This window comes from Sceloporus occidentalis, unplaced genomic scaffold (assembly GCF_023333645.1).
Source record: "Sceloporus occidentalis isolate IW3139 unplaced genomic scaffold, rSceOcc1.0.p SCAF_3, whole genome shotgun sequence".
NCBI classification, from domain to species: domain Eukaryota; kingdom Metazoa; phylum Chordata; class Lepidosauria; order Squamata; family Phrynosomatidae; genus Sceloporus; species Sceloporus occidentalis.
The window spans coordinates 159970145-159997965 of NW_028316983.1; the positions used below are offsets into that span (position 1 = coordinate 159970145).

General features: G+C 40.6%; 1 protein-coding gene across 3 annotated transcripts; it reads left to right on the plus strand.

Annotated features, from left to right (window-relative positions):
• The first annotated feature begins 1713 nt into the window (after nucleotides 1–1713).
• Nucleotides 1714–27537, plus strand: RIPK1 (receptor interacting serine/threonine kinase 1). 3 transcript variants are annotated; one of them, XM_089516640.1, is made up of 12 exons: nucleotides 1714–1778; nucleotides 10482–10684; nucleotides 11850–12003; nucleotides 14032–14169; nucleotides 15935–16169; nucleotides 16292–16441; nucleotides 17736–17812; nucleotides 17995–18088; nucleotides 19425–20042; nucleotides 21849–21917; nucleotides 23959–24105; nucleotides 26972–27537. In XM_089516640.1, exons 2-12 carry the CDS (start codon nucleotides 10533–10535, stop codon nucleotides 27274–27276), a joined length of 2139 nt encoding a protein of 712 aa, XP_089372766.1. In that variant the 5' UTR covers nucleotides 1714–1778; nucleotides 10482–10532; the 3' UTR covers nucleotides 27277–27537. The 3 variants fall into 3 exon arrangements, with proteins under 3 accessions (XP_089372766.1, XP_089372767.1, XP_089372768.1); XM_089516641.1 differs by lacking the exon at nucleotides 21849–21917; XM_089516642.1 differs by lacking the exons at nucleotides 1714–1778; nucleotides 10482–10684 and adding an exon at nucleotides 10978–11065.
• The last annotated feature ends 284 nt before the right edge of the window (nucleotides 27538–27821 follow it).

Sequence of the window (27821 nt, forward strand, 5' to 3'; positions counted from 1 at the left end):
AAGATGCACTGAAGTTGCTTCTGGGCCGCCCAAACCTGGCCCAAAAAGGAATCTGCTCCAATTTGGGCCAGAGGTGGAGGGAACCTTCAGGACCGCAGCTTGTGTTTGCTGCAGTCCCGTTGGGCAGGGGCAAGCTGCCCCTTTGTAGCCATTTGTTTCTGCCCTTAATTGTGCTAAAAAAAAGTCTGAATAACTCCTCAGGGTGGGCACTTTCTGGGGATAAGAATGGAGTACATTGTTCCTTTTCTTGACCCTTGCACTCTTGCCCAACAGCCCCAAATTTCTGATTGTACAGATAAATTTTGTAACATTAAACACATGCATGGGAAGTTAGAAGCAGTAGGAAAAGAGGAAGGCTGCAGGTGGATAGACTCATCAAGGAAATAACAACTCTGATTTTGCAAGACTTGAGGAGGGCAGCTGATAACAAGGACTCTTGAAGGTCTCTCATCCACAGGGTCAACATGGGTGCATTTACACTGTAGAAATAATTCAGTTTGGCATCACTTTAAATCTTTTAATGGAATCCTGGGATTTGTAGTTTCACAAGGTCTTTAGACTTCCTTACCAAAGAGTGCTGGTGCCTCAAAAAACTGCAAATCCCAGGATTCTGTAGGATGAAGCCATGGCAGTTAAAGTGGTGTCAAACTGCATTATTTTGACAATATAGATCAGGGGTAGGCAACCTACAAATGAGGTGGAAATGGTGAGTAATTGTATGAATAGTTATCACATGCAATTGCGCAAAGAAAGTGATATCACAAATGCATAGTCTCTGAAAATCTGAAAGTAAAAAGATGCATGTTAATGCTTCTTTGTGACCACTTTAATGGCGGGTTATGTGCAATGTCATGTGAAATCGTTCCACGTAACTATGTGATTTTTCTGGGATATTCATGGGATAAACTCCTGATCTCCTTTGTCTGATAAACTCCATAACGTTTTAAATTTTAACCTTGTAGTGCTTTAAATAGGTCATTTAGTTTTTAAAAAAATTCCAAATTTTAATTTTTTTTAAAAAAATGAGACTCACTGAAAGAAAAGTGGGCAGCAGGAGGTTTTATATACTTCAGTCTACTTCCTCAGATGCATTTGGGGGAGTGGAAGTGAGGCACAGACATATATATGCCATTGGTATGTGAGGATGGCCCTTCAGATTACAAATCCGTTGTGCATGGAAATGAAGTTGCAGGTCCAATTTTAACAATGGTCATTAGTGCACAAAGACATAGGAGACTGGTCTTCTTTGTGCATGGCTTCCACGCCACCAAAGGCATTTGAGGAAGTAGTAGACTGAAGTCAATGTCTTTCTTTCAATCAAAGTCTCAAAGGGGCTACAAGATCTCTGTTTCAGATGTGTTTCTATATTGTGAGCCACCTTGGGTCCCTTTATGGGAGAAAGGCGGCAAAGGAAATACAATAAAATAAACCCACTCTGAAGAAATCTGGCCAGGGAAAGCCCAGGACAGGGTGGTCTTTGGGTGGCCATAGGAAAGGACTTGAAGGCACACAACACACACAGCCCCTCAGACCTTTGAGCAGGACTGGCTCCAAAGGACAACCTGAGATGATCTTGTTTCCTGGGGGAAGGATGAAGGCGGGGGTTAAAGGCTGGACCTCCTTTTTTGCCTTAAACTCCGCCCCAGCAAAACTTCCGCGAAAGAGGAAGAAAGTCAGGAACAGGGCGATCTCTGTCTCTGGAGAAGGAGGAGGAGGAGGAGGAGGGAGGAAGGATTCAAGGACCCCAAAAGGGGCTTCCCTGGTAGAGGGAGCAGAAGGTAAGGGGGACACTGGGGGGCCTTTTGTCCTCCGCCTTTCCTTAGGGTCAGGGTGAAGCCTAACCCAGGACTCCCCATCAGGGGCAGGGCCCCTTTGTCCCCAGAGAGGGACCCCCCATGGCCATCCCTGGGGTCCCAGTTCTGGAGATGTGGAGGGGACCAGGGGCACTTGCCTTCCTGGCTGATGATCTGGAAGCTGAAGGAGAAGGAAGGGGAAGGGAGGAGGAAGAGGCGAAAATGAAACCAAGGCATCCAGGAAACCTCTTCCAAAGAAGGGGGAAGCCCTGCCAGACACCAGTGACGTCACAAAGGGGATGGGGGAGGACCCCTCTGCTCCTGTACAAACCCCTGTAGCCTCTGGGCAGAAACACTGTGGCATTGGCCTGTCTCTCTTTGAAATGCTTTAAGAGATGTTGGGAGTGAGGGGAAGCTCAGTTGGAGAAGGAAGGAAGGAAGGGTGCCAGAATATTTTTTAATTAAAATTTCAATTTTAATTTTTAAAAATTTTTTAAAATTTTAATTTTTAAAAAAATTACTCTTTTTACATTTTCTTTAAAAAATATGACATTTTAACCCAATCTTCACTATGCATATGTAAATACATTTAGGCTGTAAGTAGAGAGATATTGTCACACCTTTGAGACTCACTGAAAGAAAGAAATTGGCAGCATGAGCTTTCCTACACTTTGGTCTACTACTTCCTCAGAGGCATTTGGATCTGAGATCCAAATGCTTCTGAGGAAGTAGACTGAAGTTTAGGAAAGCTCACGCTGCCAATTTCTTTCTTTCAGTGATTCTCAAAGATGCAACAAGATCTCTCTGCATACTGATTCTACAGACTAACATGGCTGTAGCTTTGGATTCTACCACATTTAGGTTGTGCATATGATATTGTAATTTGAAGGCATAATTTTAATTTTGCTAGTTGTTTATGTCACAGCTGTTAGCATGTCAATTCAGTGGTATATGGGAATTACAATTTACAAGTAACATGAGTGCAAAAAAGCATGACTAAGGATTCTGTATGGTGGGAAATGAGAGGAGGTCAATGGGGGGGTGACACCATGAGTTACCGCACCAGGTGACACCAACCCTAGGGATGCCACTGCCATAGGTGACCAGATCCAGCATTCACACCCACAAAAGCAACATCTGAGTTGGCCAGGGTGACCCGATGTGTTCTCCTCCTCACCGCTGAAAAGGGCAAGGCACCAGTGGTATCCATAGGGTTGGTTTCCCCTAGTGGGGTAACTCATGGTGTCACCCCCTCATTGACCTCATCCTCCCATTTCACACCAGACAGAATCCTTAGGAATGTTTTTTTTCACTCATGTTCCTTATAAATCCTCCTTCCCATATACCACTTTGAATATCATGTTAATTAATAGTTGTGACCTAAACAACTAGCAAAAATTAAAATTATACCTTCAAATTACTATATGCTATGCATCATCTAAACATATTTACATATACATAGTGAAGATTTGGTTAAAATGTGATGTTTCTAAGTTAAATTAAAAATTTGAAATGTCAACATTTAATTTTTAAAAGATCTGGAGCCTCTCCTTTCTCCTCCCACAGAGCTTTCCCGACTCCCACCACCCCTTAAAGCATTTTAAAGGGAAGCGGGTGAATTCCATTGCCTATTTCTGCCAAAAGAGAGGTGTTTGAGGAGCAATGGTGACACCCCTCTTAGGATGTCACCTGGTGGTTCACACTTCCCTAGTGACACCACTGCAAGGCACCACAAAATGGTGGGGCGTCCAAGGAAAAAGTGGAGGAAGTGGCCAAAAAAAGCTACAAAGATTTATACAAATATTGAATCCATGCTTCGTAGCCATGCTCCAAATGGCGGACGTTTAGGATTTCCTCCTGGATAGAAGGTTGACATGTAGAATGTGTCCTGGAAAAGGAGGGCCTCTGGTCACCCTGTGGCTGGCCAGTCAAAAGGTGCAAAATACACCAGGCATGCTTTCAAAGCTTGACGAGTACCTTCATCAGGCAAAAGATTTTTTAAAAAAATCATAGAAGAAGAGAGAAGTCACACACTCTCAGCCTCAGTGGAAGGCAGTGGCAAATTTGCTCTGAATCAGTCTTGCCATCTGGGAAAGGTGGAGAAGAAAGAGGAGGGCATGGGTCAGGGAGGTCATCTTCCTTGCCAGGCAAATCCTCTCTTCTAAGGATAGTGGGAATGCTATGACTTGAATTCCAAGATCACTTTCCCCCTGGATCTTCATTTCAACAGCCTGACAACCTCCTGTTAATTAATTTTCTGCTCCGCTTGGATCGTTTTGCTTTCTGTGAACAAATCTTCCCAAGAAAACCTTATTGGTAGGTTCGCCTTAGTCAGTGGCGGCACTAGGGTTAGTGTCACCCAGTGCGATAACTCATAGTGTCACACACACACCATTGACCTCCACCCATCCCACACCAGACAGAATCCTTAGTCATGTTTTTTGTAGTAATGTTACTCATGAATTGTAATTCCCATATATCACTGAACGTAATAGCAATCGTTGTGACATAAACAACTAGCAAAATGAAAATTATACCTTTAAATGACAATATCATCCACACAATAACATACTTAAATATATTCACATGCACATAGTTATATGTAGTTAAAGTGAAAACTTGGGAACATGTGATGTTTTTAATATACTTTTTTGAAAAAATTAATTTTAAAAAAATCAAAATTTATAATTTATTTAAAAACAAGACCCTAGGGCCTCTCCTTTCTCCTCCCACTGAGCCTTGGCCTGCTCATCCCATCTCTTCAGCATTTTAAAGGGATGCAGGTGAATGCCACCCCCATTTCTGCCCAAAGGCAGATGTGCAGGAAGCAGTGGTGGCATCCCCACTCAGGGTGTCACCTGGTACAGTTTGTATTCCCCACATACCCCTAATGATGCCCCTGGCCTTAGGGTTGCCATAAGTTGGAAATGACTTAAAAGGCGCACAACAGCAACAGACTGGAGGAACACAACACTTAGGGACACAACCTAGTAGACATAAGACAACAAGGTTTTGCTTTGATGGAAGTGTGAATGCCCCCTTAGAATAAAGATGTTGTATGGCCACATTCTAAGTCCTCACTGATAATAGTAATGTGACTGCAAACTATGCATTTCTGTAGCCATCATCATGACTCAAGAGGTGATACCCTGTACGCCAACTGATGGCTCTGATAACTAGGAGGTGATGGGAATTGTGGTGCTACACAATTGGGGGGCACCAGGTTTGGGAAGGCAGCTGTAGTGTACATACTGACTTGAGAATAAATCCAGTGAAATTCAATAGGGCATATAGGGTAGTATAAGCCAGTGTTTCTTGTCACCCAGCTATTCTAAGTTTGTTCACTGAATTGTCAATTAAAAATGTGTGTGTGTCTGTGTGTGTCCTTTTCCTCTTAGCTCTTCCTCTCCCACAGTTACAAAAATTAAAAAAATACTGCAGAAATACAACAAAGAAACACAGTACAATAAAATAGCTAAATAGCAAAGAGAAATGGGAATTGAAATCAAGCTCATGAAACCAAAAAAGCTCTTACTTCCCTACTTTTAGCCAAGAGGATTTTGTAGTAACTTTGAGACTAATTGAGAGAAATAAAGAAACTGGCTATGCCTTTGGATTCCCTACTTTTAATTATCAGATGAAATTAGGCATGAAATTCTGCATGCTGTGCACGTCAAGTTAAGCAAATTCCTTGGTGTATGTAGTGGGCCTGGTACAGCAACCAGTTGGAAGTTCCTTCAGGTATAACTTGCTTTGTTAAGAGTCATAATTTAACTGTTAGAAAACTAAACCTTTCTTGCTGATATATGTCAGTCTGAGCCAATGTGATATATTGAATTGAGTGATGATTGGGACTCCAGTAGATCAGAGTTCAAGTCCCTACTCAGCCATGGATACACACTGGGTGACATTGGACAAGTTCTACTCTCTCAGCTTTAGAGGAAGGCAGTGGCATACTTCCTCTGAATAAATCTTGACAGGAAAACCCTATGGTTAAAACTAAGAGTTTGTGTTGCATTTGCCACATTAATGCCTTGTCAGCCATTGTATATTGCCTATGTATTCCTACTGAGCAGCAGTGGGCAACTCATGGCATTCCTGCTGCTACTGGACTATCATCAGCCTTAATCACCAATGATAAATGGTCATTGGAGTTAAAGTCCACCAATTTCTGGTCCAATGTAGCCCACTGTTATCTAAAATGAATGGGAAACCTGCAAGGGAAGAAGGATAGATCAGGGACAGAGATCTGGCCTAGCATACCAAAGGTCTTAGACTCATTCCCTGTCATCTCCAGGTAGGGGTATTTAAAACTCCTGCTTGAAACTCACCTGTTGGTCAGTTTAAGAAGACGAATGGTCTGGCTCAATATAATTTAGAGGTAAGTTATCATTTAGTGCACATGCCTTGATTACATCCAGTTTGGATTGCTAACACACACTATGTGTGTCTGCTTTTGGAAACTGTTCAAAAACTTCAGCAGATCCAAAATGCTGCAGCCAGGTTGCTGACAGTCTGGTTACATAGACTGTGAAACTCCCCTGTTCAAACAGCTTCACTAGCAACCAGTCCATTTCCTAGCAGAATTCAAAGTAATGGGTATGACCTTTAAAGCCCTGCATGGCTTGGATCCAGACTATCTCAAAGACTGTATCTCCCCATATGAGCCAGCTGGAATTTCAAAATCTGTGGGGGAGGGCTTTCTCTTGTGAGCTTATCGCATGTCTTAATAATCTGTTTTACCTCTATCTGGCTTAAGTCTTAATTCGGGCTGCATTTTATCAGAAGGTTTTTGCTGTCGAATCTGCTGCCTGAATACATCCCAGGTGCATCCCTGCTACCAGGAGCACTCCTTGCAGCTCTTTTTAGATCCAGGAGTTTTCCAGCTTAAGAAGCTGGCCACTGGAACACTCCTGGAAGTGGGGATGCATTCAGGCAGCAGATTCAATGGCAAAAACCTTCCAATAAGATCAGGATGCAGCCTGAATTAAGACTGAAGCCGGACAGAGGTAAAACAGATTATTAAGACATGCAATAAGCTCCTTGGTCTCACGAGCATCACAGGCATGTTTGGGGAGGACAGGAGAGAAAGCCTTCTCAGTGGCTGCTCCCAAGCTGCGGGACTCCCTTCCATGGGAGATCTGGTTAGCCCTCTCCCTGCTGTTTTTCTGGCAGTAAGTTAAGATCTTATTTAGGCAAGCCATTGATTGATTTTTTTAATCAATGGAATGGTGGAATGGTGTGGTGTTTTTATCCTGTATGTTTTTAAAATCATGCTTTAAATGTATTAAATGTTTTAACTATCTTTTAAAATAGTATGGTTTAATTGTTTCTTAACTTTTGCACTGTACATTTTTGCTAACTTCTGTTTTAAATTTTGTAAGCCACCTTGGGTCCCTTGTTGGGAGAAAGGAAAGGAATGAATGAATGAACGAACGAACGAACGAACAAATAGCTCCCTATGCTCCGAGAGCAATGTCTTATTCTAACTGGGTGGGCAGCTACCAGATTTTTCACACTAGAGAGGTGTACCTAGGCCATGTAATCAGAAATATATGGTCAGTGTGGAGAGGGTCTTTTCTGTTGTGACACTTCACTCCCCAAAGAGCATCATGTCAGGACCATTTTTTTTCCTTGCCCTTCTAACCAAATGAGACATTTTATGCTTCTGGTACTGTATTTTGTCATGTTTGTTTTCATTAAGGTCTTTTCTTGATTGTGGTCTGATCGTGCATTTATGTGAGCAACCTTGAAAATATTTATTTAAGGGTGTTATGTTAACTCATAATAAAATATATACCTAAATTGGGATAGTGGATTGAAGAAATGAGCCCCACCTCTGTTTTTTTATTGGAAAAGATTACAGGACAAAAAACATGAAAGAATGTATTCACAGTGGAAGAATGAAAGGAAACAAAGTCTCATGTCCTGTATAATGGTTCAAAAACTTTTATTTCTTAAAATGCCCAACACATTTCAGCCAGTCACCAATTAGTCTTCTTCAGGTGCAATTCTCGGAAATTTCTGGAGTTGTAGATTGCACTCTCAATGAAAGTGGACCTTCCTTCCGTCCTTCTAATACTCAGAAGGTCCACTTAGAAAATGCAGACTGCATTGGTAGTAAGAAATAAAAGTTTTTGGACTGTCACACAGTTTATGAAAAAGATTATAGCAATCCCTGGAGATTCTAATTCTTGGTTTTCAGAAACAGAGCCAACACGTCTTTCTCAGGACCATGCCCATTCATAGGTATTCTGCCAGGTGTTAAAAGTGATGGTGAATGTAGTTTCCAACAATGCTACGGAAGAGAATCTAAGATGAAGGAGTGAAACCTTTGGTCCTCCTGATGTTTTTGCAAAAAACTCCTGTAATCCCCATTCATCATAAGGGATTGTAGGAGACCCCCCCCCCCGAACCTATCTTTTCTTCAGTGCAGCCCTCCCCAATATGTCCATCTCCATGTTGCCAGAGGATGAGGGGATGAACAGAGATGCATCCAGATCTCTTCCTGTCACACTGCAACACAAGTCTCCCATATGCCTGCTGCAGCACCTCCAGTTACAAGAAGAATTTACATCTAGCACACAATGGCATGCCAGTAATGACTGGTACAGCAGGCAGGGGAAATGAAGATGGCATCTGTGACACCCCAAAATGAGGCATTAGGACTCCTCTATGACGTGAGCTAGCTAGAGGATCAAAGCATGATATAGAGGAATGTGCAATGAAGAGTATTCTCCAAAGAAACCTGTATGTATGATACAATAGGGTTAGCAAATAGTATACCAAGATTGGTAAAGTGCCAACTAAATAATTAATGAATCACAGAAACAAGAATTATAGAATCAGAGTTGGAAGAGACCTCAAGGGTTACCAAATCTAACTTGGTGCCATGTGAAACTACAACATCAAAACAACCCTGACAGAAGGCTGTACAGCCTCAGCTTAAAGACCTCTAAAGAAAGAGAGTTCACCACACTGTGAGGGAGTGTGTTGCACTGTCAAACAGCTCTTGCTGTCAGGAAGTTCCTCCTAATGTTTAGGTGGAATATCTTTTGGTGTAACATGAATCCATTGCACTGTGTATTATCCTCAGCAAAAAAAAGAATGCAACAAAAGCAGCAGAAAAAAGAATGCCACATCCTCAATACAACACACTTTGAATGAGACCAGTAGAAGACAAATTCCTGGCCATGCACAGTGAAATCCTGCTATCTGTAGAGCAGCTGGCTCTGAAATGACTTGGTTGCTCACAAGAGATAGCATCCACTGAGAAGGCTTTAGAAATATACAACCAGTGCCACAAACCCCAGTATCCATGGATTAATTATCCATGAATTAATAATAATAATAATAAACTTTTTATTTATAGCCCACTTTTTGTTTGGACAGTCAAAGTGGTGTACAAGTTAAAATGAAAACAGTACAGAACAAGCAATTATGGCTTGAGAATGCTCATATATATAATCAGTCAGGTACCCATATTCCAAAGGAACACATAAACTGCATTGATATATGTGAGGGACATCGTCCTGCCCTCTATTATGGTCTCAAAAGGCTGGTAATGAGCCGAACCATCAAACAAAGAGAACAGTCCATTTGCAAGGAGAGGACTGTAAAATAAAATAAAGGACTGTAACAAAACTACATGTTGCCATGAACAACTCAGAAGAAAGGCAAATCGAAATGCAAGGGGGTTACTGTAGTGGAAGCTCCTGGACAACCCTGGGCAAGTGTCATGTCAGGACATAGTGATGTAGAAGAGCACAGCAGAAATAATGCAATTTGACACTGCTTTAACTGCCATGGCTCAATGCCATGGAATTCTGGGTTTTGTAGTTTACTGTGGCCTCAGAGCTCTCTGACAGAGAAGGCTAAATATCTCACAATACTACAAATCCCACGATTCCAAACATTGAGTCATGGCAAACTGCGTTATTTCAGCAGGTGGACACAGCTCCACTCATCTCCTTGTTTCCAGTAGTATGGAAACTGCAGTGTTGTTGTGGGGGGGGGGGGGATGCACTGCAGAAAAGGTAGGTTGAGGGATAGCATTGGGTGATGTTACAAAGACATAGCTATCGTAACTACATCTTCTGATGTGGCATCTTGGCTTTTATTTATATGCTGCCTTTCTCCCAGCCTATGGCCCAAAGCAACTTATGAAAAATTAAAACCAAGATAAGAGTAAAAACTTGATAGTAAATAAGTTAAAACACAATTAAATAAGCTGTCATATTGAAACACTATTAAATTTCTGAGCAGCGTAAAATCATTTAAAAACACAACAACAGAGTTAAAAATATACCAACAAAAAAGCCCTTGCAACCAGTTAAATGCCTTTTTTTGACTGCGAGTGCTCCATTGAACACACTGGGATTTACTTCTAAATCAGTATGCCTAGGATTGCACTCTTTGTGTCACCTGTGAACTCTCTAGATCTTGGGAGAGTTTCTGTTTGGCATACAACTTCCAGCATTAAATAAATAAATAAGTAAATAAATAATAAAATCCATGTCTGGCCATGGTTATTAGGGGATTCTAGCAGTATAGCCCAAAATGAAATTTTGCTAAGTTCTGAAACTATCCTCAAAACATTCAAAATGCTCCATACCATATGCACGGCTTTGGCCATGGCAGTGGAAAGGGAGCCTATAACACACCTTCTGTTCTGTATTCATATTGCAGGCCCTGGATTTCCCCTGGATGAACTGGTGAACTGCCTTGTGAATTGCAATCATGTCCTTGGTTGACATCCAGATGAGTTCAGCAGACCTTTTGCAAAAAGAGCAGCTGGACGCTGGTGGTTTTGGAATGGTTTCATTGTGTTACCACAAGAGTCATGGACTTGTGATCTTAAAAACAGTGTACACAGGACCTCAACGCACCGAGTAAGTTGCAGAAAGGATGTAAACAGGAGAGGACAGGCTAGAGGTGCTCACCATCAAGCTTCTGGCGATTGCTGAATTGGGTCTTTCTTTGGCTAATTGGCTTCTCCTCTAAGTTTCACTGATGGCTGATGGTTTCCATGTCAGTAACCCACTCCAGGGTTTGATCTTTAAAGAACATCTGTCCAAGATGTTGAATCCTGTACTCAAAACAGGTGTTGAATCATATCCCCAGCACCTTGGACAACTCCTTCAAGGTTTGGACCGACATGGCCATCACTGCTGATTTTTCCAGGGTTTAGCCTTACCACAGTGGCTAACTCAGTGTATATTTTGAGAAGCCCCCAAATAAGACAATATCCCTCTCCTGTGGTTTTTCTCCAGGTAGTGAAAAGAAACAATATACATTTATTCAATGAAATAATTCATTTTAATTAATATTATGTTAATGAACATTGAATGAGTTTAATTTATTGCATTAATTAAACAAAAGTAAAAGTTTGTATTGTAAAAGTGGCCCACCATGGAATTGATATAAAAATGGAACAAGAGTAGAGATAATATGCAGCCTTGCTTAACACACTTCTCAGTCTCAATGGCATTGGTAAGGTGACCCTTACTTCAAGTGAAGTCCCTTCATACAATATGTGTATTAAATGGAGTAGACATTATTCAGCTGAGGATGCCTCCAATTTTCCCCACAATTTGGCTTCATGTATAGAATCAAATACTACTTTAAAATCTATAAAAGCAGCATAAGTAGGTGAAATATTTTTCAATAAGATGCTAAAATACTAGACATTGATCTCTGCTGGTCTGGCCTTATCTAAAGCCAACTTGCTCCTCTGAAAGTATATTTTCCTGTTCCAACTAGGCCTGCAATTTCCATTGTAATTATCTTGCATAAAGTTTACTCATTGTATTAAGATGATGAATTGGTCTATAATTAGCAGGATTGTCCTTTCCCCCCTTTTGTATACGAGGACAATAATCGCAAGCCCCGAATCCTTAAGGCTGCCATCTTTAAGGCTGCCATCAAATACTTGGTTTGAACTATCCCTCCTGTTCATATGGCTAAGTCAACTTTTGAACTGAATCCAATGTCTTTGGTCCTTATCTGTCTTTGGCAGTCATGCACCATAGTAATCCTGCAGCATCTCTTTTTCAGCTGTAACACTTCTCTTCTAGAAGAGGGCAGGATTATGCAGAAATTAAATCATGACCGTGTGGTCAAACTACTGGGTGTCGTTCTGGAAGATGGGAACTACTCCCTTGTGATGGAATATGTACGCAAAGGGAACCTGATGTCAGTACTAAAGGCGGTGAGTAGGGAGCATGACTGATAACTTGCAGAGAAGGTGACCAGTTATTTGGAAACAGCATGTAGAAAATTAGAAAATGATATTGAAAATATTGATGGCTGTCTGACAGTTGTGTTCATTGATATTTGCAGCATGGTGAAAATGGTTTGGATTTGTAATTCCCAAATGATGAAACAGGATGCATTTAGAATGCAAAGACAAGCTAATAACAAAAGTTAAGGACTCTTTGGGTTGGGAATATTTGTCCAAATGTTTTTGATGGCAAATACTACAATGCTTTACATAGCTAGGGCTTCTAGGCATCAAAGTCCAAAATATCTGCAGGAACAAAGATTCCTCACAACTAACTGTACATAGAATAAGGAACTAAGGGCCTTAATATTCCTAAATACTATAGGCTTTTTCCATGTGAGGAAAAATAATCTCAGTTGCAGTCATAAAAAAAAAACAACCCTGAAAACGAGATCATACATGTGTATTTACTTATTTATTGTACTTGCAAGTTCCAGAGTTTCAAATAATGTGGAAGGTTAAAATACCCACTGAAACCAGGAGAAGTATGTGAAAACTAAACTTGGTAAAGTTATTTAAGCTTGTCTTCTAGGTCCTTCAGATATTTTGTGCACACCTGCTGTAATTGTTCTTGGCCATGCTGCCTCAGGCTTCTGGTATCTGAAGCCCAAAATACTCTTAGAAAGGCAAAATCCACTGCAGATGATCAGATTCCTTTAATGCACTTGATTCCAAAGTCTTAATACAGTAGATGGCAGAAGATAGATCAAGTAGATCGCTTGGTGGCTTGTCATAGATCAGCAAGGATTTCTGACTCCCCAATAGCATGTACAACATTATTATCTCCCCATAACAACTAAATTATACAGTAATCCCTCCACATTTGCTGAGGTTAGAGGTGAAGGACATCCATGAATCTGTGTTTTCTCTAGTAACTTCTAGGTTCTCCAGCACAATTCTATGATCAACTTCTGGCAGAGTTACAATTAAGGACCTAGAGATTCCTAGACAGAACATATTAATGCAAACCACAAATAATCAAATCTGCAAAAGTCAAATCCGCAAAAGTGGAGGGTCAACTGTATTAAAATGAAGAACACATGGTGTAAGCCAAAGTGGATTTCAATATTTGGAGAGATTGTGAACTCTGTTTATTTCTGGTATGCAAAGCAAACTCATGGGCTCAAAATTCTTTGATTCATGTTCACCTGTGGCATACCTAGAATATTTTACATGGGGAACAGAGTTTTTTTCCTTCGTAGTCAAGAAAGAAAGGAAGAAAAAAGGAAGAAAAAAAGTGGAAGAAGAAATTCAACAGCTCTCAGTAAAGGGAAGATAGGAGTGCCAAGTTTGTGGCCCAGAGGAAAAGAGACTGGAGGAGCTAGGTTGATATTTTTGTTTTCCTTGGACCTCCCTTCACTCTTCTTCTCAGCTGAGTCAGAGGGGCTCTTGGAGTGTATCAGTTTTTTCTCTTCCTTCCCCCTTCCACCAGGACAAATGCAGAGGTTTCAAGTGCCTTAAATGTCACCCAGTCCCAGATGAAGAGTTATTTCCTTCTTCTCGTTGGAGTGAGGGAGGGGGCATAATGAAACAGTAACGATGGGGCTGCAATATCTGCACCTAAGGATTCTCAGCAAGCTTTCCTTTTACAAGACAAGAGCTCCAAATCTGCCTATATCAGTCCTCCTATCATAGATCCATTTTACCACCCAGTGGTGTACCTAGTATATTTGACAGACAATGCACCCCCTGTTTACCTGCACCAAAATTGGGCCAGTCACACTGCCCCCTTGATATGCCAGTGACTTGAAGTGCTATTAAAAGATAGAGTAGCCCCTCTAAGTCTGAAATCTGCTTTCCCCGTATTCTGTCCCTGATACACCAGTAAGTCAAACTCTTTTTATTATTAAAAACAGCAGATTGTTTTCACTGACTTCCCACCTGATTGTACATTAGCCATATGGGGGGGAAACATGTACAGTATTTTGAAACATATTAATTTTTGCTGTATTGCAGACTTCTATTCCTTTGCCGTTGAAAGGACGCTTCATCTTGGAGATAATTGAAGGGATGCTTTATTTAACTGGGCAGGGTTTAGTACACAAAGACCTCAAACCAGAGAACATCCTTGTAGATGAAGATTTTCATATCAAGGTATCGTTAGCACAATGCTTCTGGCTTGGCCTGTCAAAGGTGGTATATGAATTTTACTGCTAAACTGAAAACATGTCTGTGTTTATTAAACACATTCTTGCCCACTGAAGGATGAGATGAAGCAGGACAGGTAGGTCGGTTTTCTTCCCTTCTCCCATGTGCTGCATTGATTATGAAAAAATAACCATCATTCAACCTGCTTTATAGTTTGGTGAGCAAGCAATAATTCAGTAAGCAAATCAGTGCCATTGTTTGGCCCTTATCTGGTAATATTAGTTGAGAACTGTTCTCACAGAATGAGGTACCTGAGGATTCTGACTGCCTGAATATTCATTTTTGCTGCGATTACTGCATCCTATGGAATCCGGGGCTTTGAAATTTGGTGAGGAACTAGATCTGTCTGGCTGGGAATTCTCAATATCCTAGCAGATTCCTGGATTCCACAGGACATTGCCATTGCAATTAAAGCAAAATGTTGTTGTTGTTGTGTGTCTCCAAGTCATTTTTAAAATTATGATGACCTTAAGGAGAACGTATCATAGGGGTTTTTTTTTTGGCAAGTTTCTTCAGCAGGGGTTTGCCATTGCTATCCTCTGAGGCTGAGAGTGCGTGGCTTGCCCAAACATAAAAGGGCTTTTATGTTCAAGCAGGAAATTGAACCCCGATCTCCAGAGTCATAGTCCAATAATCAAACCATTACACCACGCTGGCACCTCTAAAGTGGAGTACAGTATAATACTATAAGTATGTTGTGGGAAAAGTGTTCTGGATTCTGACAGACCAGCTTCTTCTAGCAGCAATGACTGGACATTCCAGGGCAAGTCAATACCGATGCCAATTTTGCATATGTGTATGGGGGGGAAATAACAATTAAGCATTCAGTTGTAAATCAACTTAGATTCCCAGCTCTGAATATTTTTTTTAAATTTTCTTTCTGATCTAATATGCCAGGATGGAGTGTACCATGTGCCTTTTCTTTATGTCTGATTGTTGGCTCTCCCACCTAAACATGTCATAACTTAAACACACAGACTAAGGGGCAAAATAGACCAGCAGAAGGGGCAGCTTGAAGCTGCCCCTTCCAAAGGCAGATTGGGGCTGCAGCAATCACACGCTGTGGCCCCAATCTACCTTGAAGCTGCCCGAAAAAGGAGTGGCAAATAGCCACTCATTTTTCAGGCTGCTAAAAGCTGGCTTTTTCACCACAGCTGGAAGCCAGTTTCATGATGTTCTGGTGGCATGCTACATATAAACATCACTCCACCGGAGCATCATGAAGCGGCTCATGTAAATGGCCAGGCGGCTTCTGGGGAGTTTCAGAGCATGAGGTGTGTAAATGCTGTGCTCCCAAGCCACGCAGAAGGTGGTGCAAAGGGGCAGTCTGTTTTGCCCAACAGTCTTACTGCTGGAATAAGATGCAGGAGACTGCTGGAGTAAGATGTGGTCACATTCACACATAGTCATTAAGCTCATTTTGGGTAACTTGGGGCCACTGTCTTATCTCATAGTCTAAGCTAATTATAGGATTGTCGTGATGTAAGTTAGGAGAACCTTTTATTTGGGTCCCCAGAATCCTGCAGATAATATGACTAATGGCTAGGCTAGCTAAAGGATTCTGAGAGGTGTAGTCCAAAAAACAAAAGAAGTACTGTATTAGCAGTTAGGAAAAACTTCTCCACGCCTCCTTGCATGAGTATCCTGTATCAGTGGGATCCACCTGCTTGGTTCTCTTCCCATCCCAACTATTCTCCAACCTCTTTTGCAGATAGCAGACCTTGGTGTAGCCTGTTTCAAAAACTGGAGAAAGCTGACTAAAGAAGAGACCAGCCGACAGAGAAAGATCAAGAGCAATGCTGGCTCAAAAAGTAATGCTGGCACCCTTTTCTACATGGCACCAGAGCACTTGCGAGACATCAACACTACACCTGTGGAAAAATCAGATGTCTACAGTTTTGGCATTGTATTATGGGCCATTTTTGCCTGCAAAGAACCTTATGAAAGTAAGTATTCCCAATCAAGAATCTCTTCTTTTCTTATGCCTCCTGCTGCCTATAGTCAACTTCATATTCATCACCTTCAAGTCTACCTTCATGTTCATCACTATCACTTCTACCATTTACAGATGCTGTAAATGACTTGCACGTCTGCTTCTGTATCATGAATGGGGCCAGGCCACTTAAAAAAGAGGTAGAGGAAGATTGCCCAAATGAAATAATTACGTTAATGGAACAATCCTGGAAACAAGAACCAGAGAAACGCCCAACTTTTGCAGGTATTGGGGTGAATGGATCTGTCAGTTTTCCTTTTGGAGCTGTTTTCAATGCATATTCTTTCCATGAGATGTATTCTGTCATTTTGTGAATTTTCATATGTTCTTATCAAAACCCAAACAAAATTCTTAACCACCTGAACTGGCTAAATTCAATAGGTACAGCAATATACAGTCTGGACAAGACTTCTCTTATACCTCTGTTAAAAAGGAACTGCTAAAGAATAGGAGGCTGTCAGAAAAAAAAGAAGTGGCCATTCTGTTTCAGACCTACTAGCATGATGGAATATGCAGTGATTCAAAGCCCGACTTTTAAGAGTTAAGCATTCTGCCTAAATGGATAAATGTGTCCGTTTCACTTTCACCTACATTCACATTTTTAAAATCGGAAGCTCTTTCTGGTGAAGGTATGGAAAATTTGGTAATTGTGGATAATTTCTGTAAAAAAAAATATGAGTGAAACAAAATCCTCACCTATCCATTGAGAGGTTAATTTCTTTTTCAAAAAAATCTGTACTCATAAAAATTCCTTTTAAGAGTGCACATATCAGCATAGCAACTGGTGATTAACATGTTGTCAGTTCTATTTTTAAAAGACAACAAACATATTAAAACACATGTGGACTATTGGTTGCTAGGTCAGGGGAAAGTATGGTCCAGGGTCTACATAGGGACCCCCCCCAAAAAAAAGCCCTTTTTGGAATCTCTTGCAAAGCCCTGGAGTCCCCATTTAAAGAAAATAAAATCCAGATGAAAGATCACCGCAAAATAATCCAAATGGTTTCAAAACACTCTCAAAATATCTTCCCAACTTTTTTTCAAAAGGGTGAAACTACAGGAAGCAAAAACTGTTAAATAGCTTCCAATCACTTTTGGTTCGTATTCTTGTCCAAATTTCAGCCCTCCCAGGGTCATGTGTGTGGCCTCCACCACAGTTGCCTACCCCTGGACTACACAATATCGGTGTAACGTAAGTTAGTTCCAATAGTAAATGTGTTGCAAACAAAACTAATGCATCTGAGGAAGTAGACGGGACTCTACGAAAGCTCACACTGCCAATTTCTTTTGTTCAGCTAGTTTCAAAGGTGCTATAAGATCTCTCTACATACTGATTCTAAAGACTAAGATGGCTATATCTTTGAAAACAGAAGTAATTAAAGTTTCCCATTCCTGCTTTTAAGTTTGTGTCACTTTATCATTTCAGGTTAGGATAAATACATGAGAAGAACAGTGACATTTGGTTTTATTCTACATTTCTTATCTTTTTTTAAATTAGTTTACTCATTCTTTCCTACAGAAATCAATGCAACATATAAGCCATTTTACCAAGAAAAGTATGAAAAGTATGTTGAAGATGATGTGAAAAAGATAAAAGTAAGTTTTCAAACACCTAGGATTCAGAAAAAGAAAATATTCCTGAAGTTATACAAAGTGGTAATCATATAGTCCATCGGGATTTTTCCTTGACCAGTGGTGTCCCAAGATATATCGCCATAAAAGTTGTTTCTTTGAAATGACCACTTCTTTGTTTGTTTGTTGTTCTGTTTTGTGCATAGGAAGTGTACCCTGAGCCAATTGAACTTGTAAAAAGAATGGAGTCTCTCCAAATAGATGCTGTAGCAGAATCACCAAGCAATAGTGCCCAAACTGGTATTTATTTATTTTAAACATTTTTATAATGTCCTTCATCTGGTAGATTCATCTGGTAGATTACCAGTCACCACTACCTTTGAGCTGAATCATTACACACACACACACACACACACACACACACGCCGCGCGCGCGCACACACTCACTTATGGAAAATCAGGGCATAGTGGTAAAATACATAAAGTTGGCTTGTGGCTTTAACTTTTGTGGATTTGATTATTCATGGATTTGATTAATAAGTTCTCTTTGGGAATCTCTAGGTCCTCCAGCGTTACTCTGCCAGAGGTTGACCATAGAGTCATGCTGGAGGACCTAGAGATTTCTAGAGAAAACACTTCATTAGGCATTCATAGGTCTTCTACTGCAGTTCTATGGTCAACTTACACCTTTTGACCATAGAGTTGTGCTAGGACCTAGAAAATCCTAGAGGGGTGTTCCCTCACATAAAAAAAATAGTGGTTTTCTATTGGCAGTTTTTCAACTTTCATGGGTGTTTTGTGCCCCTAACCCCAGCTAATGTAAAGAGCGCACTGTATTTGCATCCAGCAGGTCCCAGGGCTCAGCCCTGATAGCTCCAGTTCAAATGATCAGGTAGCAGATTATGAGGAAACCTTCAACCTGAGATTCTAAAGAGCTGCTGCTTCTTAAATCAGCCCAACAGGGGTGCCCCACCATATGTTTTGGACCAACAACCCATTGACTTGGCCAGCATAATCCATAGTCCAGGAACAATGGCAGCTGAAACCAAAATACCTTGAGGTATTTTGCCCTCAAAATTCCTTGAGGCTATCAGGCTAGAAAGGCTGATAATTTGGTGAAGACCGCTTCCTATGTTCTATGAATCAAGGCTAGTATTTTTTTTAAGGCAGCAGCAGCTGGTTTTGTCAGGATTAAAGGAACTATTCAGGCTGCTAGATCTATTCTGGGAGTAGGCTTTAGCTGCACCTTGGATGGTTCCTTTTACACCTTAGATTAAAACCCAACATGGATTCACTACCCCACTGAGACTGGAGCTCCCAGTTGCCATTGAAAAGTAAAGGCAATTGAATGAGTTTCTCACACTTTCATGCAATCCTGAGCATGCCTATTCAGAAGCAAAATTCAATTGGATTTATTCCCTGATAAACAGATAGAGTATTGCATCCTTTAACTGTACAGACAGTTAGTTAGGGTCAAAATAAATAAAATGTTTCCATCAGAGTTTGGGGAAATGACAATTCTGGATTACAGCTCCCAGAATCCACAGTGGCTGGGGATTATGGGAGCTGGCTGGGGGGTTGTGGGAGTTATCATATAAAAAAGCACTTTTCTAATTTGCTGCAAACTGTCTTGCAGATCTCCCTGGTTCACTACATAGCTCTCAGCATCTTGAAGCCAACATTATGGATGAAGCCTTGTTTGCTGCTTGTCCAGAGAATGAACCTGTGGAGAGTTGTGAAAATGCCTTTGATCCTCCTGTGACATTAGAAAGAAAACTGCAAGATGAGCTGAATTACCACGTATATGGCAGCCGGATGGACAAACCGGAGAGCCGTCCTGCAACATACAGTGCCACTTCGTGGGATGAAGAGAGGAGGAAGAAGGTGTCTTATGATCCATTTGCAAAAGTGCCCACTGCCCCCCGGGCACAAGAGTCATATGTAAAAGCAGGAAATGCTGGCTCCAGCACCAGTCGTACTAATGCCTTTGCACCCCTTTACCACGCTCCTCCACAGTCAACACTGACTGGAACAACTCCAGAAAATGGAAATACATTATTGGGTACAATGAATCTTTATGAGGCAAGGCCTGCAAATCTCAGACCATCACGCAGTGCTGAAGATCAATACAGAATGCAGCCAACCAGTTCCTTCAATTTCAGTAAACTGCCTGTACCAGAATCTGGAATAGATCGTCCTCCTAAAGCCCTTGACTCTTACCATAGTGTTCTCAGAAGTCTAACTGGTGGAACCAGTGAGTAAAGTGGGTTGGGATCTCTGTTCTCAACCTGAGGGGGAAATGTACACAGTTATCTTTAAGTACATCAGGAGTGGGCAAGCTTCAGATTTGAGGGATCCACTTTTTTTGTTAGAACTTTGAGAGCCACTAACCAAAGCCAGGTGGAAAAACAGAGAATTAAAGAATTCTAAGCACAAGAATGTGTGTCGAATACCAGTATGGAGGGATCTTACAGTATTTTTACACAAAAAATCCATTCTTAGTTACCCCAAATAGCAGTATAATTTAGGGCAGGATAGGGCAAAGGGGATCTTTTTGTTGTGTTATTAAGCCCATGAGTGTCAGAAATCCATGCCAATCAGCAGCAACCTGTCACCCAGAAATCTTCTAGAACAGAGATCATCCTCCTGTGTGTGTGTGTGTGTGTGTGTGTATCTCCTTCCTCCTAATATAGGAACTCAAGGCAACTAGACTAGAGCTCACCAACGTAGCCAGTACTGAGAGATTATGGAAGTTACTGTTCAAAAACATCTGGGATGTCATTATTGCCCACACCAGATATAAAAGATCCTAATTCCCAAGATAATAATAATAATAATAATAATAATAATAGGATTTATTTATATCCCCCCAATCACTGGGAATCCAGGCGGCTTACAACAGTAGGGATAATACAAGGCAATAGCAATAAACAATAACAATAAACATAAAATAATAAACAAATGTAACATAGCAATACATAGCAGGCTGGGACCCTTTAGCAATACATAGCAGGCTGGCATCTGTTATATGACAGATGAAAATTGGTTCTTAGCTGTTTTGTAATTATAGTTGCTCTTTCCTGAAGAAAATTAACTCTGTCTTGTGGATACATCAGTCCTTCCCCACTTCCTATTCATCCCAGGCAGCTAAAACATAATATCCTTTCATGATTCAGTAAGTGAACTTTGTGATTACTACTGTTCATTGTTTTATGATATTTTAGTGTCACTCTTCAAGAAAGTTTAGGGTAGCATTTTTGGCTTTCCCCACCCATGAGATAGGTTAGACTAGTGTAGTAATTGGCTTGGGATGATAGGCCATATAGTACATACCTAAAGAGTGCCAGCCTGGGGAAGGCTTTTCTAAGGGTTTTACTATACTACAGTAAATGTGTGCTGAATAGAAAGTACACACCTAATCTTATATAAATGGGAATGATAATGGAGAATCATGTTTCTGAGTTGTCTGGTTTCCCTTTCCACACACATCTGTTAGTAATTTTTAAAAATTATTAATTCAAAACATGAACTATTTTTAAAGCTTTTATACATACATAATCAATTAATTGCTGCTTCCTTGAGTGTCCAAGTGGGTAGTGATTTACACTCATTGGTGCCTGGTACAATGTGAAGTGCTTTATCAAACTTGTTTGTTGAGAAGACCACTGTGAGGAGCTCTCTGGCTGCTATCATGGTTTTTAAATCAGGGCTGGAGGACATGTGAGCCTCCAGATGTTTTTGGACTGGACAGTATAGTGACTGGTGAAGAGTCATGAAAGTTGCAGTCCATCACACTCTGGAGGAATACATGATCTCTATCCCTGCTTTAAAGACTATGGGCTGGGAAACAAAGTTATGTGGCAATCAGAAGTTGGAAGACTAGAAGCCTATATGGTCTGTCTGGGAGCATTGTTTATCCCTAGCGTACTGGAGAGATGAATCCCAGGAGTCCACATCAGGTTATATACCTTGTTAATTGGTGAACAGAATTAATTATTTGTTCTCTTTTGAAGAACTGTCCATTTGTTTTAATTCTGATACATTTTGCATAACTGTTAAGGTCCTGTGGAATCAAATCCATTTATGAAGAGGAACTTTGCACATACTCCTACATACAAGCATAGTACAGGTAAAATAACATTTTGAAAAACAACACTAAGATGGGCAAGTTGAACTTTCTTTCTATGACCAGTATGATCAGTAAAATTAACACTTTTATTACTGTAAAGGGTGAGAGTTGCCCACCTATTGCACCACTATGGCATCAAACTGGGTGACTTCTAGATGTCTTGTGGTTCCTGTGCAATATTTTATTCATCTAATCCCACCACTGGCCATCACCAACTTTGAATAACTGCTGACACCAGATATCATGTGTCTGAACTCAAGCATTCCAATATCCCTTATGCATGATTCTCAGACACACATGCGTATAATAAAAAATAGTTTATTAAACAGAAGTTCAACATAAACCACAATTCAAAAAGGACATTGGGAAACTGGAGCGTGTCCAAAGGAGGGTGACTAAAATGATGAAGGGACTGGAAACCATGTCCTATGAGGAACGACTTAGCGAGCTGGGGTTTTTTAGCCTGGAGAAAAGAAGGTTAAGAGGTGATATGATAGCCCTATTTAAATATTTGAAGGGATGTCATATTGAGGAGGGAACAAGCTTGTTTTCTGCTGCTCCAGAGACTAGGATCCAGAACAATCGATGCAAGCTCCAGGAAAAGAGATTCCACCTCAACATTAGGAGGAACTTCCTGACAGTAAGGGCTGTTCGACAGTGGAACACACTCTTTCCTCAGAGTGTAGTGGAATCTCCCTCCTTGGAGGTCTTTAAGCAGAGGCTGGATGGCCATCTGTTGGGGATGCTTTGATTTAGATTTCCTGCATGGCAGACAGGGGTTGGACTGCATGGCCCTTGTGGTCTCTTCCAACTCTACGATTCTATGATAAAGTTAAATATTATTTATTTAACACCTCTAAATCCTGATTGACCCTAACAAACTAACTCACACCTTCCACTCATATTCCTAATTCCCATCTCTCACTCCTAGTTCTAACTGACCTGAGTAACTAATCTCTATCTCTGACCCTGGCTATCCTAACATCTCTAATTCGTATTCCTAACTTGGACAGATTCCTGTCTCACTCTCTCACTGTCATACAGGTCAGACTTTTTAAATATCCCTTCAAATGTTTAGCCAAGCAGCAGACATTCCCAACAATCCATACTTCCACTCCTTCCTCAAAAAGATCTTTACCTTATTCCCTGTACTATACTTCACAAGCATAATCATATATATTACCTTCATTTCTCTAATAAACACAGCAACTTTTTCTACAAAAGTCTGCATCATCATAATGGATCCTATGTTGAAAATTGCTCACTGAGGACCGAACATGTTCATTGAGCATGGAATGCTGACTGGAGGGAGAGTGGACTATCAGGAAGGGGGGATGTAATGGAGAATCTTGGGAAAGGACATGACTGGCTGTAAATATGAACCAAAAGCTTTCCCCACTTGAGTATTATAAGTCCCACCTCTTGGTTTGATCAGAGAGCAGTGCTTTCTGTGGTGTAAAAGTTGAATGCCTGAAGGGTCCCAAAAAAACAAATAGCACTGACTATGTTAAATAACATAATTCATCCCTTCAAGCCACTCCTTCCATGTGAGTACTCCATAAGGAGGAAGTTTGAGGTCCCTTTCTGTAATGCTTTTTAAGACAGAGAGACCTGGAGGCAGAATGCTTATTTGAGGCCCGGTCCCTAAGGACATGAACAATGAAGTACAGTAGTTCTCTTCAGGAAGCATGTTCATTGGCCTTGCAGATGTAACTAACACAAGTCAAAGGATTGCTCTTAATCTACCAGAGATGCAAGTATGGTTGTGTGAATCCATCCTTGGAATGGAAATTCTAAGTACTGATGTTGTTCCTTCCATAGTTTATGTGAAATTATGGACTACAGAAATGTGGTACATAAAGAATACATTTGTCATGCTATTAATATTTCTATTTTAAATGCAAATTATCTGTAAGCGCATTAAATGGTCATTATTCTTTAGTCATACTGTCCCCATTCTAATGTTTTTTCCTATGTGAAAATTATGCTTTGTTTTAAAAAAAATTAAGTGTGGTTGTTGTTTTAAATATCTTATATACAGGAGAACCTCAACTTTACAATATATATAACAGCAGTGGGATTCAAATAGGCTCTTACAATTACTTGGAAATTAAAGATCAGAAACTCCAGGTACCTAGTCCTCCAGCATATCCTCAATATAATGATGCAGATTACATGAAGCTGTATGGTAAGTTGAAAAGCATATCATTCTCCTTCCTTTAGTGTGTACTTTTTGCTTGTACTCCTCAAAGAATTTTAAATAGATCAACTATTCAGTCAAGCTATATCATGCTCAAACATTTCTATTTGATAAATTAAAGCAGGAGGACTAAGTAGGCTTTATTCCTCTGCCCTGTTCCTCATATGGGGAAGGAGTATCTCTGGGTATCAAGGTAAAACACGGGCTGGAAAAACTCCCACTGGTTCTTTATTCAGGGTCTTTTTCATGTAAAGGGTGTGTGATGTCATCTAGCTTCAGGACAACTGCAGAGGAGATGTAACTCCCAGGACAAATATGGTTTCCTGCCCTTCAATTAGAACTTAGGACTTTATCACACGAGAGTGAATCAGCCAAATGAGGGAAAATAGACTTAAGCTGAATCCAAATAAAATGGAAGTACTCGTGATAGGTAACCCCAATCCAGGTATGGAGGTAAGTTCACCAGTTCTAGATGGGGTTACACTTCTCCTGAAAGACTGCATCTGCAGCTTGGTGGTGCTCCTGGATTCGTCGCTTCAACTGTCTTCTCAGATTGATGCAACAGCCAGGAGTGCCTGTTATCAGCTTCGGCTGATACGCCAGTTGTGCCCCTACCTGGAGCAGCGGGACCTAGAAACGGTTGTACATGCTCTAATAACCTCTCGCCTTGATTTCTGTAATGCGCTTTACATGGGGCAACCTTTGTGCTACGTCCGTAAGCTCCAATTGATACAAAACATGATAGCCAGACTGGTCGCCGGAAAATACAAGTTCAACCATATTACACCTATTTTAAAATCACTACATTGGCTGCCTATTAGCTTCCGGGCACAGTACAAGGTGTTGGTTATCACTTATAAAGCCCTATATGGCCTGGGTCCAGTCTACTTGAAGGAACGCCTCCTCCCATACAATCCTTCCCGTACACTCTGATCCTCCAGGAAAAACCTCTTACAATCTAGAAAGACCAGACTGGCAGCGACCTCCCGGAGGTCCTTCTCTGCCACGGCTCCAAAAACTTGGAATGACCTGCCGGAAGAGATTCGCCAATTATCCTCACTCGAGGCTTTTAAAAAGGCGACAAAAACCTTTCTCTTCCAGCAGGCCTGCCCTGATTGATAATGTCCATAACCAATTGAATCCCCCTTTTATTGTTTTTCTTATTTGTGATTTGTTTTTAACTTTGATGTATTGTTATGTACCTTTTAAACATTTTTTTACTGTTTAATTTTATAGTTGGGAGGGAGGGGCTTGTTGTTTTTATTGTTGTATATTGTATTTACTTTGTTGTTACCCGCCTCGATCCTCAATCGGAAGAGGCGGAATATAAATAAAAATTTATTATTATTATTATTATAAATCCTGTGTAGAAATGAGATTTAAATCCGGGGAAATCCCACAAAAGCGGGATTGCTTTTAGACGACATCAGAGGCATTGAGCATTAATGTGACATTAACCCGCACAGAAAGTTGCAAGATCGCACCAAAATCCCGAAAGTAAAAAGCAACATAATTTTGCTCACTTTCTGTGTGAGTTAATGTCACATTAATGCTCAATGCCCCCGATGTGTCTGAAAACGATCCCACTTTTGCGGGATTTTCCTGCATTTAAATCCTGTTTCTGCACGGGATTTGGGCACTTAGCCTGCCATGTGATAAACTCCATAGTGTAGTGCAGTTAATGTTAATATAGTGTACAGTATAATTAATACAGTGTACAGTACATTATAGTGCTGTACAGTTAATGATGGTCCAAAACACACAGCAGAAATAAATAAGTTTGAGACCACTCAATGCTAGAGAAGTCTGGGAACTGTAGTGTTTGTGAGACATTTAGTCTTCTCTGTCAGAGAGACAGTCTTCTCTGTCAGAGAGCTCTGATGCTACAATAAACTACAATTCCCAGGATTTCCTAGCACTGAGGCAGGGCAGTTAAAGCAGTCTCAAACTGGATTATTTTTGCAGTGTGTTTTGGACCGATGTTTGGGAGACCTATTGAGGAAGCCTAGGATATATCCTCTAAATTTTCACAGATGTAAACTGAGAGACATGTGTCCAAATAATATCAGGGTATGGTCAAGATGGCAGAAGTTATTAATGAAGAATATGAGTCTACTGGGAAGGGCAAGATTCTACCCACTGCTCTTTTCTCCCCTTTCCTCAGTTAACTGAATGCAAACTACTTTTGCACTTTGAACTCAGCTTGAAACAACTGAAGTAATCCAAGGACAAAGGGAGCTTCATTGGACTAGTGCTCCTCACAAGGGGATCATGAGGATAATAGGCTGATTCCATGTGTGCCATTCTGTGCTTCTTGGAAGTAGGGCAGGATTGAAACATGTTAATCAGCAGTTTTATCACTAGAGGGGTTTGGGCAAAATTCATTTCTTAAAAGCATGTGATATATACTTTTAGCCATGTTTGCTTGTGTAGAACACCTGTACAGGAGAAGGAATCTTGAATGGCTCAAAACTTTCTCTTACAAGCAACTGCACAACATAGGCAAGTAGGCAGACATGCAGTTCAGTGTAAAAAGCTGCTTCACATGATGGCTGAATGTTGGCAGCAAGATGGAGCCCAGACTTTGGAAAAATGATTATTTTTTTACCTCAGCTCCCTAAATCTCCCAGCCAGGAATGCTGTTGGTTTCTGGTAGTTGTGGTCCGAAAATTAGCTTTTCCTTTCTGGGAATTGTGGTTCAAAAAGTAACTTTTCCATGCCGTGATGGAGCCAGTTTTCACAACTTGCTCATATATATATTTAAGACATTGTGAGGGTTGTCTCAATTCTTGTCTCTGAAAAGAGGAAAATTTATTGTCACTGAATGTTCTCCCTGCCCTTTCTCTGCCACCAGAGAGCACTGCTCTTGTTTCTGATACACATCTCAACATTGTAAGGGACAACTTGGCAAAGCATTGGAAACACTGTGCCCGTAAACTGGGTTTCAGTGATCCCGAGTTGGATGAAATCGACCACGACTACGAACGAGATGGACTCAAAGAAAAAGTTTACCAGATGTTCCAGAGATGGATAATGAGGCAAGGCAGCAAAGGTGCTACTGTGGGGAAGCTGGCCATAGCTCTCCATGCATGCCAAAGGATAGACCTCCTTAACAGTCTTGTAAAAATAAACCAGGAATCTGAAGCAAATAGGAAATGAGAAACAGCATGTGAATTCTGCTATTTGGAAGATAATATTTCTGTAACTAATATGTGGACACTTTTGCTTTTCATTGCCATTAAGAAATGCTCTGGAAGCTGCCAGGTCATCACCTTGATGTTGCCAAAATAATGATTAAAAATTATTATTGTTCCAGCTAGGCTTATGTGAGGTTTTTAACACCACACATGTTCTCTAGAACAATTCCAATAAATTTTAAAAAATATACATACTTTGGAAAATGTTCTCAAATTGTTAATGAGTTTGTACATTTTTAATAAAAAACAATATAAAAGGAAACAGGGCTATTTCCTCCTGAGTTTATTATAGGTATATTATAGGTAACAATGTCTGAAATATATAAATGCATATTGATTTTTATAGAATAATTTTTTTTCAGATACCATATATACTCAACTGTAAGTCAACCTCATGTATAAGTCGAGGACAGCTTTGGGGCCAAAATTATGGATTTTGATATGACATGTGGATAAGTCGAGGGTAAGATTTAGGGGCATATAACAAAGGATATAAAGGATAAAACA